This window comes from Cyclospora cayetanensis, unplaced genomic scaffold (assembly GCF_002999335.1).
Source record: "Cyclospora cayetanensis isolate NF1_C8 unplaced genomic scaffold, CcayRef3 CcayRef3_contig_18, whole genome shotgun sequence".
NCBI classification, from domain to species: Eukaryota; Apicomplexa; class Conoidasida; order Eucoccidiorida; family Eimeriidae; genus Cyclospora; species Cyclospora cayetanensis.
Window position 1 is genome coordinate 263,336 of NW_020312125.1, and position 15,576 is coordinate 278,911.

The window sequence follows — 15,576 nt, forward strand, 5'->3', positions numbered from 1 at the left end:
AGAGGCAGCAGAAGGGCTTCTGGCCTCTGCTGCCCGGTGAAGCACAGCGACGACACGGCACAAGGGATAAGTCAGCCCAACGGGAGAAAGTGATAGAGAAGAGAGATAATTACTAGTCGAATTGTTCGCTTCTTCTTTATTAAATGCAAATCTACAAGATCGGGTAGCCTATGCTGCTATGGCAAGCCGCCACGGCTGCAGTTGCTGCTGCGGTTGCTGCTGCTGCTGCTGCACTTGGTACCCCCCCGCTGCTGCCGCCGCTGCTGTGCGTCGTGCTTTAACTTCTAGTACTCCTGCTAAAGAGTTTTTTTAAAGGCGTATCCAATATTTCGAGAAGTTGGGAGCTTCGCCATAGCCACTTTACTTCGGCGATGAAGACAGGAGGCCAGGACACTCACCTATGCTTTGACCCGCCATACCTTCTTGCATTGTTGCTGCCACTCCTGTTGGTGGAGAAGCTGCTGAGTGCAAATGCGTGAACGCTCCACAAAAACAATGCCTTCTTTTAATTTTGTGAAGTCTCTTCGATTCAGATGATAAATATACTGCCGGATCATCCTGCAAGGCTACGAAACACTTCCTGCGGAGCAGTGTGTGGCCTCCCACCCAGGCTAAGCAATCTCCTACAGCCGACTGTAGCGGTTTGCAGCGAACCACGCTAGGCTCACGCACCTTCTGCCCCATTACCTGTGTTCAGCGATGATTGACCTAAACGTTGGCTGCAGAAACAACTACTGTTGCATCTTAATTGTTGCAAGGTGAGGCTTCTAGGCGTACTTCAATAATGACTGTTGTTTGTCAAGTTTCTAGTCTAAATGGGTATAGCTATTCCGAAATGATCATAGGGTGTAACTAAGTGCATCCAGCTGCCCATTTTTTCCTTGAATGAAGGACCTAAAGAGGTGATGACTCGTAGTTGTACCTTCTCGCCACGGGTCTCCTTAGGAAGGCACTTGACACCTTACCAAGGACAAAACCTTAAGGGAAGCTAACTAATGTGCCTCCAGAGGAGATTCCTCTTCCTGAGCTCACCTTATAGGATTCAGGCGTGGGGACAGAGGATCAGCTAGGATGTGCCTTGCTGTCTGGTCTACGCAATCCCATGTTTCACAGATAGTTGCGTATAGCGACTGGTGCACTGGAGCTGTAGCGCTTCATCTAAAGTCTGATTAGAGAGACACTCAGTTGCAACCTCTCTACGAAACTTTGAGCAAGTTATCGAGTGCTATACCCGAAATAGCTCTCCCCTCTCCCATCCCTTGCCCCTCGAGGCTCCAGTGTTGTCGCGGGGTATGCCACACCTCAACACTTTTTACTACACTATTTATATTTAGCCAACAATAAGCAAAAAAGTGATTAATTGCTTGTTTGTCCCTATATTGTTCCTTGCAGCGAACCGTTAGCTGTGGATACAACAAGACGCAATGTTGATAGCTTGTGTGCTAGATACTAAGTGCAATTAGCTGCGAAACCTCGGAGTGCTTATAGGGTGTAGCAACGAGAATCCTATTAGTCCCTTCCCCCCATGTAGGACGATCTAAGGTATCAAGCAGCTATACAATTCTTAAAACACTCAACAGCTTATTGTAATGTTTGTACTAAATCTGGAGTTTTAGTGACCCCTACGAAAACCTTAATTGGCACGGTACATGATCCACTGTTTCAATAGTCTGTGGATGGGGGAAAAAGCCGTACCGAAAAATGCAGTGCTGTCACATGCAAAGCTCTGTCTAAGGTCTCAATAGGGAGAGACTCAACCCCAGGCTCAATACTAAGTTATTCGCTGTTCATCGAAAGAACTTCCACTTTCCCTTTGCCCGAACCCCTCAGAGTTCCTAGGATGAGAGGGGGTTCAGCCAGGTTGCGCTTGGCTGCGCCTTCACCCCATATTCACCACTATTCGGACATAGTAGCTAGCACGTACTCGCGGAAGGTTGCGTTGTGTTGTATGGAAATAAGTTTACACAAGAAATCAGAAATAAAAATACACCAACACCATATCTGACTACTAATTTTGTTATTATGACTAGTGTGTCATAACCTGCCGAAGTGTGGGATAGCCTGCTACATTTTCTCACCCCGCCTTTCAAAACACACGCCCTCATGTTCCGTGCCCTTCCACCTAGACCATCTGAGTGCAGGAAAGTGATAAAGTCCCCGTCCTACTGCCACTCCTCACGCAGGCACAGACGCGAAAACACTGTAAATGAGAAGCGTACTGTGGGCAAATGCCGACAAGGCTAATTGATAAAAACAAACACATGTGCACTAGCTAACAACGAACGAGGGACCAAACCAACGACACCGCGGCAGAGCAACGGCTAACGGTCATCAAAGCGCTGAAAGGTGTGAGCTTCCTGCTAAGAGAAAACCGAAAGCAAGTACAAGGTGTTATGAGAATCGGCATAAAAACTAATTTGCCAGTGACTCCGCAATTTATCAATCAATATCTGCCTGCAGCCATTGCATGCAGCGTAATTAACTTTAAACCCTTACCGGAGGCGGAAGCATGATTATAAAGACGAGGTACGTGGAAGTGTCTGCACATTAATCTAAGTGAATGAAGCACCTCGAGAGTAAGAGGCAAAACATTTAAAGCAATCTTATTGGTGAAGGTAGCTATTTCAGCCAGATCATGTGCTGGGGAGGAACAATTTTTTAAGGGGGTGAGGAATGCCGTCCACAAAATCTAGCGTTATTAACCAAGCATATTCCTCAATTCACGAGCATGCGACGAAGTCAGCAGTTGTTCTTTATCCATCCACAAGAGGTGGTCTTCCCTCACATATTTCACCAGAAACTTTCGTCTATTTTGTCCACGGGTCACCATAGACCTAGAATCCAGCACTTCTAGAGCTCCCTGTGATTGCTCAGCCCCCTACGGCTCACTTGGCTGCGCAACGAATTTTGCATGTAATTGGAGGAGTTTGACCTATTGCTAGAAAATCAATATTGGTAGTTCTATGGCTCATCCAGTGCAAATAAGAGTGAAAGAAAGAAAGATTTTTGATTCGTGAGAGAATGGAAAAGGGTCCTCGCCACCTGGCTGCAAACGTATTCACTTAGTAAGTTTATGGGGGACCGAACAGAGTGTACTGATGCACTAGGATCAAATCCCCGGGCTCGAAACACACAGCTGACCACTGCTGAGCTTAGTTCCCTGCGTGTCTCTCTTGAGCTTTGCATATACATTCGCATGCACTAGCCACATGCTTTCTAAATCCCTCTGCTGCTACTGGTGAAAACTAGCTATAGACCTTCGGGCTCAGGCCCAGCTTAGAGGAGGGCTGCTCAGGATAGACCAGGAGTGCAGGAGGACAGTGGTTAGGCGGGGTGCACCGAAGTCTTACAGACCGACTCGGCGGACGAAGGAAACTCAAAGCTACGCAATTGAATTTTTGCTTATATAGAGCTGCAAATAAGTAGAAGAGCTTGTCTGGTGTACTACATTTGTTCACACGCCCCAACATGGATTGCAGTGGTTATCGCATGGTCAGTGACATACATATGACAAGAGGTTCCAGACATGAAGATAAGACAACTTAGCGACTTTCGGAGCCGTGATAAAGCTGGAGCACGTAATGAAATACGCATACCTGCTGAGTCTGTCGAAAGCAGCGGGAATGCTACGTTGGACCTTAAACTCTTGCACTCAGCAGCAAAGCCCATAGTCAAATCAGTCCAAATCCTTCCACGCGGAGAGTAAACTTGTCAAGTCCGGGTATAGATGGATCTGGGCCTAGTCAGCTGCTGAGATGGGCGCGACAGTGCATAATTCTCGCCAATGACGCATCCCAGGCCATTGGAAGGAGCTTGAGCGCCTTTCCGCTGTAGGGTGAATCTAACTATGGTTAGCAAGAACGTGATTATTTGCTTGGCACACAAAGGCATTGAGGGGCAACGCTAGAATGTAGAGTGTACCTCCCCTTTTTTAAGCCACAGAAAGATATCCTTAAAATGGGAGTCCTGCGCCGTTGTCATTCTTTATTTTGTCACTAGTAGTTGCAAATGTATGAAGGTCAAAAACGTTCTGGTGAAGCATCACGGACATGGGCGTCGTGAGAGGGTGTCGGCGACCATGTTGGTGAAGCCTTGAATTTACTTCGCTGGAAAGTCCTACTGTTGGAAAGACCTAAGCCAGCGAACAACTCTAAGGATATCACGGTCCTAAGCTCTTCGTCAGGTACATTGAAGACTGATAGTCACTTTGAACAGTAAAATGACGCCCATCTAAATAGTGTTGACATTTATTCATGCCCCACTACACTGCGGAGAGTCCATTTTCCAGCACGTGATGCTACTGCTAAGGTTCAGTGACGCTGGGGGGTAAATAAGCAATAATTTGATGTTCTGGAGAACCAATAACATGTTGGAAGATGATAAGACTCCCCTCTAAGTCATTCATGCCTGTTGTTTGGAAGGCTTGACGCCCATAGGTGGGCAGCCAAAGCATCGGAGAAGCTCCTAGGCGCCCTACAAGCATCCCTACTATGGCGTCAGCGTTGTATGCCCGGTTCACAGAATGCGCCCTCTTAAGTAGATCACTTTAAAAATATGCGAATTGAGCAAATACAAGAGTCAAGTTTCGACAACAAGGTGCATATCCATGCAATTTTTCTACTGCTTTGCAAGTGCGTAAAGATGAAGGCCAGACCTGGATTGCTTCAAAATATATTGGAACTGGGTAGATTCTATAGGCGAAGCACTAAATTCTAGAAAAATGTTTATCTACCTGGCAACAGCTGAAGCACACGCTATCGGTGATATTGATGCTCTTGAAGGTCTAGGTTGATACAATGACCTTGTCCATATAAACAACCATCCGCCCTTTTTTGATGGACACATGAAGAATTCGAATCATATCTACGTTGTATGTTAGCCAATGTAACGCCCTCTTTAAGGTCTCCTTAAGGAGACCTCTGGCTTCTGGCTCAACATACACCCTGTAGAAAGTCGTTGAGTCACTCCCAGAAGAAGCATTCTTTGCTTTCCTTGCCATCGCCCTGCAAGTCTTCTGCATGAGAAAAGAGGGGCAGCTAGATAGCGTGGTGCTGCACAGTTTAATTTCCTTGAACACTCGCAGCTATTCCCCCAGATAGTATCTGACACCTACGCACACAACTCTACGTCTTGATGCATCAAAATAGCTCTACTATGTAGCGAAGGAGAGAGAAGAACAGAGAAAAGCAAGCAGTCAAGTGCTTAATAATTATTCTATAATATGGTAAGCTTGAAGGAGTAGCCCAGCTCTTTTGAGCATGGATCTGTTCGCGTATGTGCTGTAAAGTTGGAAGGCTACAATACATATGTATTTTGTGGCTAGACATTGCCCACAGTGGAAACGCTGCATGGTTTAGTATATCACACAGTGGGCTATGGCGAGTCTACATGGAGCACATGCTACTTCGAACTTGGCGGTTCATGTGTCTTATCGGTTGTACAGCAGAGTCAGATCAGTAGATTAAGCTTCAGTGTTGTGTGCCTATGTGGTTGATGCTATGTGCAACCAGCGATGAGTGCTCTTAGTGCTTGGAGGGTGAAGCTAGGGGCGCCTTACACGCCCCTCTCTTTCTGCAAGCACTCATGGTCTACGGCAGGAAAGTGGGGAGCTTCCTTAGACTGGAACTCAATAGCGCTTCTTGGAACATCGTATTGGGTGTGGCTGCTATATTCCACCCTAGGGGGAAATTCGAAGAAATGATATACTACTCGAGCAGGAATACCTGTACTGAATTAAAGGCTTTCCTACTGACATTAGCAACAGCACATTTTGAATAATTCGTCCGTTTTATGGCGCCAGCTAAAACTAGGGTGATGCGCCTGGAAACTAGAAGAAATAACTCTCATGATTGAGGCCCTGAATTCCTCAAAGCCACGCAGTAGGTTTCGTGTGTACACCCGTCGTTGTTCAGAAGGCTACGCACTTTTCTTTCTCTGGAACCTTAAAGAGGAACTGCCTTTTGCTGAAGGCGGTCATCTGCGCTGGTACAGTACCCCAAGAAGATCCTATTTTTACTTGCTCGGTGTGATGTGATTCTGTCAAGTATGCTTCGACTCGAGAAGGCTACCCATATCTAGGTTCCGCCTGTCTTGATCTTACTAGATTTGGTGGTTGCGAGCGCTGGAACGTTCCCCGTGCAATTTAGATTGTAACTAGAGAGATTACAGCGGGTTCCCTGTTACTATCCGTCTCAATCCAGGTACGGCTATCAGAGATGCTCGTGAGTTAAGTTTGGGGAGAGGGAATAATTATGGCACTTCGGAAGCTCCTCAGAGTATGGCAGCTAATTACGGATTGAGCCCAGTGTTGATGGAGGGAATATAATACACGATTTCTCCAGACGGTGTGGGCTTTAAAGGCCATGTGATATGCTTACCATGAGCTGATATCTTCAAAATACATCTGAGGAGACGATCTGCCTGCGGATAAGCCTTGAGCTGCCCATTGGGCTACGTGCATTAAGCTGGGGAAATTTTTTTTCGGATGGTCTTCTCCAGTATAACGATGAACTTGGAGCTGCGATATATTCCCACGATCCTTACTCGAAAGCTAGCTGCTATACGCGGAGCCACTGCGGGGTGAAGCCCCATATGCGCTTAGCATAGGGAACTTTCGAGTAAACGGAATATTCTATGCCTTGCAGTTGTTAGGGCGCTACATAGTGCTGCAGGCGTTGCGACTACATGGAGACTGCAGGTATATGGGACCTTATGCCAGAACACGGGAAGGGGATTCCCATGTAGCTGTCGAGTGTCTATGCAACGCATCAGGTACAACTTGACCTGAAACCAAGGATGCAATGCGCTTAAGAAGTGTAAACTAGGCCTTGGGCATGCGTATGATGGCAAGCACTCTTCCCAGTAACAGTTTTCGCATGCAGTAGAGTAGTGTTCCATGCAAAAAGGCTAGCTTTCCGAGTTTTTGCTGAGCATCCCTGATACACCACTTCGTTGCCGTCATTACGAAACAACTAAAATGCAAAGACTTAAATAAACAGAGTGAAAAGAGAAAAATAGTTTGCAACATCGGTACTTCGGCGCCAGCAAGTTTTGCAGGCAAAAAAAAAGGGTGAGTAGTTACTGCCCTCTAGAACTCGGTAACCTTTGGAACATAGCCTCCGAGGTAAGGGGGAATATTAATAGACAAGCTAGCACCCTCCCCGAATTCCCCCCTCACTTGCGGGCAGGAGGCAAAGGATAATCATAGAGCGACACTGCTTACGAGCAATTTGCCCTTGAGTATGCACTACATCGTATAAACTGCCTCCATCCTCGCTTGTTGCACCATCACGGCCTGAAGCAGCCCCGCTTGCTCCTGGCAGAGAGTTACAAAATCTTTGCCTAATAGGACAAAATGGCAGTTGGCTTATGAGCCTGGTGACTTAACACACCTTAACCAAGCATCTCACTTCACTTGATTCATGAAAAACCCTCTATTCAGTAATGCAGCAGTGCAGACCACGGCTGGCCACTGTCTTCATTTAATGCCTTACTACTGCTTCCTCTTTCGGAACATACAGCAAAATCCATAAAACAGATAACTGACAAGTTATGACGTACGTACACACTCAATGCACCATTCGCATACAAACCACCAAAGGAACACCCTCTGCGTTCATATTCAGCAGCTGCTTGTACACCCAGGCATAGGGGTGCTTTCGGATAGCTAAGACTACCCACACAGTGGGGATCAGTCACTTTCTGCTTCCACCTGCTGCACTTCTGGCTGCTGTGCCTGCGCTGGAATTGGCAGCACTCCGGACGCCGGGGGAAAGCAGCTGGAGGGCTCTTGTTCCTGCGGTGGGGATGCACTGCAGCAAGCTGAGCCGTCACAGCCAGGAGATGCCTTTGCTTGGCATTCAACTGCGCGCACCACACCAGCCTCCACAGCACATCGTATTCCTGTCCCTTAAAAGACTTCTGACCCCGGCTCGACCTGCACAACCCTCGATTGAGCTACTGCAAGCGCCAAGGACTATGGAATCGGACAGTTCAGTGCGCCCTGCGCTGATTCACGTTTCGCATATTCAGTTCACATCAGTATTCGCTTTTACCTTTGCCCCTCATCTCTTCCTCCCCGTGTGCATGTCTGCACTGCGTCCCAGCCCTGCAGAACCCTGCAGCCCAAAAGGCACATAGCCCCGTCTTGTAGAAATCGGAAGTCGAACGCAACTCCCGCAGCGCATGCGCAAATTTGCAACGGCGAGACGCCCTGCACAAGCCACGCAAGCAAACGTTTCCAAGATGAGGGCCAAAAGAAACACAAGGCCTTGCTCAGACGTATAGCGCGGAAGCAATCAAAATACATCTGGAAGCCTCAACCATCCACAGAGCTCTAAACTCACAGCCGGCACAATCCATTCTTGTACAACTGGCACATCCTTGTTTTGAACAAAGGGTTGGGGGCCTGCGAGCCTTGGGGGCCCTGCGCCCCAGTAACCCGAGCTTGCGCTCGGGGTTTTGAGCAGCTGTGCTGTTGCATCAACTCGTATTGTTGCATATCCTGTTGCTTCTGCTGCTGGTCTCCCTCCCGCTGCTCCTCTTGTTGCTCCTCGCTTTGTCGCTTCAGCTCCTCGAGATGCTCTTCTTGCAATCCCGGCTGCTCTTGTTGCTGCGGCTGTGGCTGCCTTTCCGTGTTGGGGCCCCCCGCGTTGGCGTTGCTGGACTCTCCCACGGTGGCTAAGGCATCTTCTCTTTCCTGAGGTGCCTCGGTGGGGTTCTCTCGCACGCCTGTTCTGCTCCCTCCCTGCAAAGCTACTGCTGCTGCAACAATGCTTTTTGAAGTTGGTCCTAGGGCCCCTCGCGCTCCTCCTCCTCGCCGCTCGCAGCAGGCCCGCCGGCTAAGGGGCGTCCCCCCGCTCCCCTCTTTGAGAGTGGGGTGTATCCCAGGCAGCTCCCGTACATCTTCGATATCCCCGCTGCCGGCGTGACACACTGAGGGGCCCCCGCTGCGAGCGCCTGCACACGGAAGGGCCCCATCAGGGTGTTCTGCCTCCCTTGGGCATCGTTTCCACCGGCACTGCTGTCGAGGGTTCCCCGATGGCTGCGGCCTAGCAAGCGTTCCCACAAGCGTCGCCCCCACAGGCTCCTGCTCCCCTGTGGGGCCCTCCCCTCTGGTAAGATACCCTGGAGACTCCAGGTGTGCAGAAGCCTCCCCCGCAGAACACAGCAAGGCCCCTGAAGCGCCTGGGGGCCCCCCCGGAGCCCCTGAAGGTGTGCCCCCGCCTTGCGTTTTGGCGACCTGGGGAAGCAACGGATCCCAGCTCCCACAGGTGTACGGACAGACGAAAGGGCAGTACATCAGTAGCTGCTGCTGCTGCTGCTGCTGCATCCGCATGTATTCACATGCCCAAAATTCTTCAGCGCACAGAGGATGCGCCCCCGGGAGGGGGGGCCCCCCTGCATTGTACCCTGGAACAGACCTGTCAATCAAGTATTGGTGCGGGACGGCAACAGCATACGGAAGAGGGACAGGTGTCTGCTGCTGCTGTTGCTCATCTTCATCTCCCGGTGATGTCTGGCAGGGAGCGGCAGCATACGGGTAGCACGAGTAGAGTTGATGGCCTCCCGGCTCTGCTGCCGCAGGCACAGGATGTGCCCCGTAAGGCAACACTGGGCAGGAACGGCCCAGCCAGCTCAACTCTTGTTGTTGCTGTTGCGTGTGCTTCTGCCAGTTCACTTCTTCTGCGCCTCCGCCACCTCCGGCAGCAGCAACATCAGCGCCAGCGAGGGGAAGAGCCAGCGGGGACTGCATGCAAAGTCCGCTCTCGGGTGTATGGACGTCCTGCGAGGAAACTGCCGTCGTTGCCTCAGCCTCTGCTGCTGCTGCTGCTGCTGCTGCTGTAGCTGTTGCTGCTGCCACATATCCTTGTCTGCCCAGTTCCGCAGGGCAGCTCGCTGCACTGGGTGTCGGGCTGCTGGCTGCTGTTTCTCCTGCCGGTGCTCTGCTGCTCTCCAGAAAGGTGGCAGAGTCAGACGTCCCACTAAAAGGTTCGCGATGCGAGGGCTGGGGGGCAGCTTGTTGCTGCTGTGGCTTCTGCTGCGGCTTCTGTGAAATGAGGGACTGCCCAAGCCCCCGTTGTTGCTCCTGATCCGGAGAATTAGGGGTCCCCCACGTTTGTTTACCCGCTTCACAAGGGCACCCCATGTCATGCGTGCTTATGTGGCGTGCGGCCTTGCAGCCAATCTCTCCCTCTTCTCTAGCGCAGCATGTGTATATGGGGGGACCGGTGTCTGTTGCGCGCTGCAGTCTCCCTGGATGTATGAAGCAGGCTGGCATCTCTTCGGGATTAATGACTGCCTCTTCATTCAAGAAAGAGCCTCCCGATCCACCAGGGAGCTGCTGATACAGTTGAGGGTTGTAAAGGTAGACGCAGCGCATGCAGCGACGCGGCCAGGGCAGCTGTAGCAGTCTGAACTCCTGCCTGAGGGTATGCTCATACACCCCGCCACAACAGCTCTCACCCGGAGGTTTCCGTCCTCCGCAAAGAACCGATCCATCAATCTCTCCCGTTCTCAAGTAACTCAAGACGACGGAGAAAACTTCAGGCTCGCAGTCTAGGAGCAAACGAGGTGCCCCAGAGGTAGGATTATTTCCCACGCCCTCAGGTGTACGTGTAGCTTTCGCTTCCTGTCCTCTTATCATGCGCCTTAGCACAGGGGACTTGGAAAGGGTCTTCCGTGTGGCGTAAAACAACCGCGGGCCTACCTGCACCTCTACGAGGCCTTGCTGCTCTGATGGCGTAGCAGCTGCTGACTCCACCGTTAGTACTGTTGTTGTTTCTCGATCGCCAGAATTCGTGAGGGCTTCTGCTTCTGCGGCACCGCACTCTGCTGCTCCTTCCTGTGCAGCATTTGTAGCTGCTGCCTCAGCAGCGGCTTCCGCTATTGCTAGGGCACCCTTCATTGTCGCGGGGGGAGCTGGGCTTGTTCTTGATCCCGTAGCTGCTGCCGCCGTTCTTGCTGGTGCGCGTGCTGCTGCTGCAGTGGCTGATGACACTCCAGGGTGCTCCAAGGAGAGAGACGGAGAACTTACGGGAGAGACCATGGGCAAAGGGCCCCGTAAGGGACCTGCTTGCACGTGTGGGGAGTATTGACAGGAGTTCCCAAGAGTGTTTCACCGCCTCTGGTAAGCCCCTGTTGTGTGCGTTCCGTTTCCTAGACAATCGCGGCTGGGGCCCTCGCGGGCCCCCGCTCTTACTATTGCTGTGGGGGCCCCTGTTGCTGTTGCCTCGGGGACCCCATGTAGCAAAAAATGACGAGAAAAGCCTGTAAAACATCTAAATAACAATTAGCGAGGAGAAATGAAGATTGAAGAGCATTGAGAAAAACAGAAGGCCGCCCTCAGCCCCAGCGCAGAAACACGCCGTCGTGCCGTACCCCCTGCAAGGCCCCCGACATTCCCCGTGGGGGCCCCTCGGGGATCCCGCAGACGATATAATTGCTGCTTTAGAGGAGAAACGCGTAGAAATTCAGGCGGAAGATTTGTGGACCTTAAGGTATTGGTTCTGTTCATTTGAGAAACTAGCGGCACAGTTTCGCATTCGGCGAACAGGCAGCTGGCAATAGACCTTTCAGCTACCGCCCTGCTTTGCTCTTCTTCGATGTGCGCACCTTTCTAGTTACAGTTTTAGTAACCTCCTTGTGCCCACATAAAATTTGGTGGCCTACACGTCTCCGAGAACCGCCTGTAAGAGGATACCTCAAACACGCGCGGCCTGGCAGCATGCAGCTGCCAAAGGTGCCCGTCGCTTAGCAAATCATCAAAATAAGCAACCATGTCGTTCCCGCCAAATCTACCCAGCCTCCTCTTCTTCCTACTTGACTTGGTGGACTCGCAAAAATACAAAACATAAAGGGTTGCTATGCCGTAAACGTTTCTCGTATGGACATACGAAGTATAGTTTAGCTTTCTTCAGGCATCTTTGTCGCTGTCACTTTTGCAGGGTCACACGCCTCAGAACAAACGCTACGAGCTCCCCTGACAGTCCTTAGTATTAGTATAAGGTGTGTTCACGGCGGTGCTACTAACAACAAGAGCCACTGGCCTTACAGCAGCCGCTGTAGTCATTGCATGAAATTTTTCTTCACTAACGCATGCACTGACAGCTACATATCCTCCGGCTTCACGCAATGGGCCCAGAGGGCACAAATGAACCGTCGGAGGCTATACGGAGATATGAGCTTCCGAATATGTATGCACCCTAGTGGCGAGCCTTTTTTCAGAGTTTTGTATGGCACAGCAGGCCTTAGAAGTGCCATTTTACTTTACGCTACGGGTGCACATTGCCGGCACCGGCGGAGAGGTCTTATTCAAAGCGTGCGAAAAGATATATAAGAGGGAGGCATTAGAAGCCCCAAGTAGTAACTGTCACACGCCAGTATGGAGACGTGCGCGGATGCTACAACCCCAAGGAGTAAATGAGTCAGATGCCAGGGCCCTTGGTAGGCACAAGGCACTGTAGGCGCGTTTGCTTGGCTCCTCGAGGAAAATCTAATGGATACGGTACTATAGAGGTGTTCACAAAGGGGAAAGACTGAAACAGCAGACGCTTCCCGCCTAAAAGGGAGGTAGACTGCTGGGAATGCAGTGGGAGACGCCTAAAACTACGGTGAAACAGCCCATGCGAAACAAGGACGAGACAGCAGCCATCGCAGTAGTGACTGATTTCGTTGTAGTTGTTTGCCTCTGAAAAATGTAACCCTGGTATGTTAAGATGCTGTTGCACATCTGTTAGGTCTCATTGGGTTGAGCCTTAGCCTTAAGGGATTCCATAACTCTGAAAAGCGGTGGGAGGTGGGGCCTTCTTTTGCCTGAGCATCTGTCTCCTACCTCCTGAAAGGCGCACCTCGAGTGAATGCCTGCCTGTCTCATGGCAGCAAGAGACACCAGGAGGGCCTCCTCCGCCCGGATGGTGCGGGAGGACTGCATGGGGCAGGTGTTTACGTACTCGTCAAAGAGACAGCTTGGGGGTATGTCGGTGCTATTCCCCTCCATAAAGGAATGCAGCGGGCCTCCAGGGGAACCCTGGCGGGAAAGAGTTTTAGAGGCCCTGCGTAAGTCGGACGGTAGCCCCTCTGAAGCCCCCACCGATCGCCCTTCAAGACACTGGCTCACTGCAGTACGGGCCTCTGCTGTAGGAACGCCTGCCTGTGGGTCCTGTATGACCTCCTCCAGTCCATGAACACCACCAAAGACCAGCAAAAGGTGACTGAATTTGAGCAACACACGCGGACTAGGAACTCTGTGCATAGTAAGATCAGCTGAGTGAGTACCGGCATCAAGCAAGCAGGACGACAGAGGGCGACATACCTGTAGCTACCGTACTGTAGAGTGGGCGCAACATCCCCCAAAGCCTCTCCTCTCTCCGACGTGCCAACAAGGCAGTCATACAGCCCTCCGGAGCTTCCATCTAAGGCATGGCCTCTGAAGACCTCCCGCAAGGATGCTGCAGCCCGCACCTGGTAGCCCCAATATAGACCTGCGGAGTACACAAGCCAGCACACGCGAATATTGTGCCGTCTGCTACAGTTTGTCTTTCTGAAAAAAGCAGTGTGTGCAAGTGGTGCTGTGCATTGGCAACACACAAACCATTAGCAATTCCAGCGAAAAAAAAGAGTAGCAGTCTCCGCGGCTTGTAGCGAAGCTGAACTGTATCAGGCCTCTCCAGATCAAGCCCATGCCATGTGCTGTGACAGAAAGCAGTAGGCTTCGAGCACGCCTTAGGCCTCACCGGCTCGGGTCGGTGGTTCCTGGGGGCTGACTGCCTCCCCCTTGAAAATTGCTTCCTTCTTGGCAGCTGACAGCCGCCCACCGTCCCCCGCAGTCCGCATTGCAGGGTGCAGACGCAAAGTTACTCTGCAGCATACATGCACACCCCCTGCCGCAAGTTCCACTCCCTAGCAGCCCCCTATCATTGATAGCAGCATGTGAAGCGATGGGGTGAACCTGACCTTGTACCGGGGGGTATCCGCTGAGAACAGGTGACAGGTACGGCAAGGCCACACTCCACAAGGCAGCCTTTCGTAGTTTTGGGGGGGTCTTGAAGGACAACACCTTCTCTGTAGGGCAGCCATTCCGAGCGACGGAGATGATGGGGGGCGTCAAGAGGGTTCTGTAACCCCGCAAACTTCAAGTCTGAGGCACCAGAATACAAACATTTCAGGAGGAGAAATCATATGGCTCGGCAACACGAGATACCCAGTGAAAATGCATATGGGAATGGGAGGAGGCAAAGGGAAAAGACAGCCACAAATTACGCGCAAGGGCCCCGGAGTATTCCGTCTGCCTTTAAGGAACAAAAGTGTACGCGTTCTTCACAACAGCCGCAAGTTAGCAATCATCTACGGTTTCACGCGTGCGTCAAATAAAAGGCACTCAACAAGTGAAGCACCATACGAAAAATTGGTGTAACCCCTCCACAAAAACTTTTATCGGCAGGCGGCCTTCTTGGCAGATGCCGCCGGGCGGCACTCCCTGCTTCATCAATCCCTTTCTGCAGTACACGAGAAGGCGCTTTGCTGCCTCCCCCCAAAAGGCACCTTGCTACTCGTAGAGGGAGGCCTATCGAAAAGTTGTGGGTTTCGCTGCCTCCCCCCCAAAAGCACCCTGCTACTCGTAGAGGAAGGCCTATCGAAAAGTTGTGGGGGCAGATTCCCACAGAGCTGGGTATGTAGCGTGCCTGGATGAAGCTTAAAGAGAAGCTTGCGGAGGAACTGGGGCGTCTCAAGGTATTGTAAGTTTCGCACAAAGAAATCCAAAGCCGCAGAGCGCCCTGTAGAAGGGACTATCGCAGAAGCTGACAAAAAGCGCAAAAGGCAACCCCGATTTCTTTATTCTGAGCTTTGCAGTGTTTGTTCTAAGACGCTAGGCCTGAAGTGCCATGTGCGTGTATGTTGAGTAAAACGTCTCAGAGTTGTTTGGAACTTCCTGATGCGGTGCGGCCTTTCCTAAAGGGGGCACACGCCACGTTCCCGCCTCCTAAGGCTCGCCTGCATGTCTCTGGATCCTTACCACGGTCCTCATAGATGATGATCTCCTCTACTCCCATGATGACTAACGTGCGGGCAATCTGACCTACGAGGGCAGCTTTCAACTCAGGCGACTGCAGCACAGGCAGAAATAGAATGCAGCCCCCGCCTCCAAATCATCAGATATCCTGTCTATATATGCATATATATATACATTTAGACATTACGCATCTGCATCTATCCTCTGGGCCGTCAAAATCGAAGGTTGCATAGGGGCCTTCATACATCTAGGCCCTCTACGACCAGAAATGCCATTCAGGTAAGCATCTAGATACACTTCTCTGTATGTACAGGCACATGTCGGAGACGCCTGCATAGCGACGGCCATTTGCATGTACACCTCGAGCACTAGCCGTTGGCTGTATCGCTTCTCATAGGCGAACGTGCAATAGAGAACATAGTCTCCATGCGAAAAATTACACAATAAAGATGCCACACAGCTCAGCGGCTGGAGTGAACTTCCCAAAAAGCTGCCGATCAACAACTTTCGGGGCTCCTGCTACGGACTTGCGCGTTGGCAACGATGGAGGCGGGCAAAGCCACACT

At 51.2% G+C, this 15,576-nt stretch overlaps 1 protein-coding gene across 1 annotated transcript; it reads right to left on the bottom strand.

Moving 5' to 3' along the window:
* Nucleotides 1-7,690: 7,690 nt before the first annotated feature.
* On the bottom strand, nucleotides 7,691-10,906 carry LOC34623129 (AF4/FMR2 family member 4). The gene is made up of 5 exons (XM_026337395.1): nucleotides 10,868-10,906; nucleotides 9,842-10,756; nucleotides 8,346-9,748; nucleotides 8,055-8,212; nucleotides 7,691-7,902 (listed from the first exon to the last, which is right to left on the bottom strand). Exons 1-5 carry the CDS (start codon nucleotides 10,904-10,906, stop codon nucleotides 7,691-7,693), a joined length of 2,727 nt encoding a protein of 908 aa, XP_026193180.1.
* Between the last annotated feature and the right edge of the window lie 4,670 nt (nucleotides 10,907-15,576).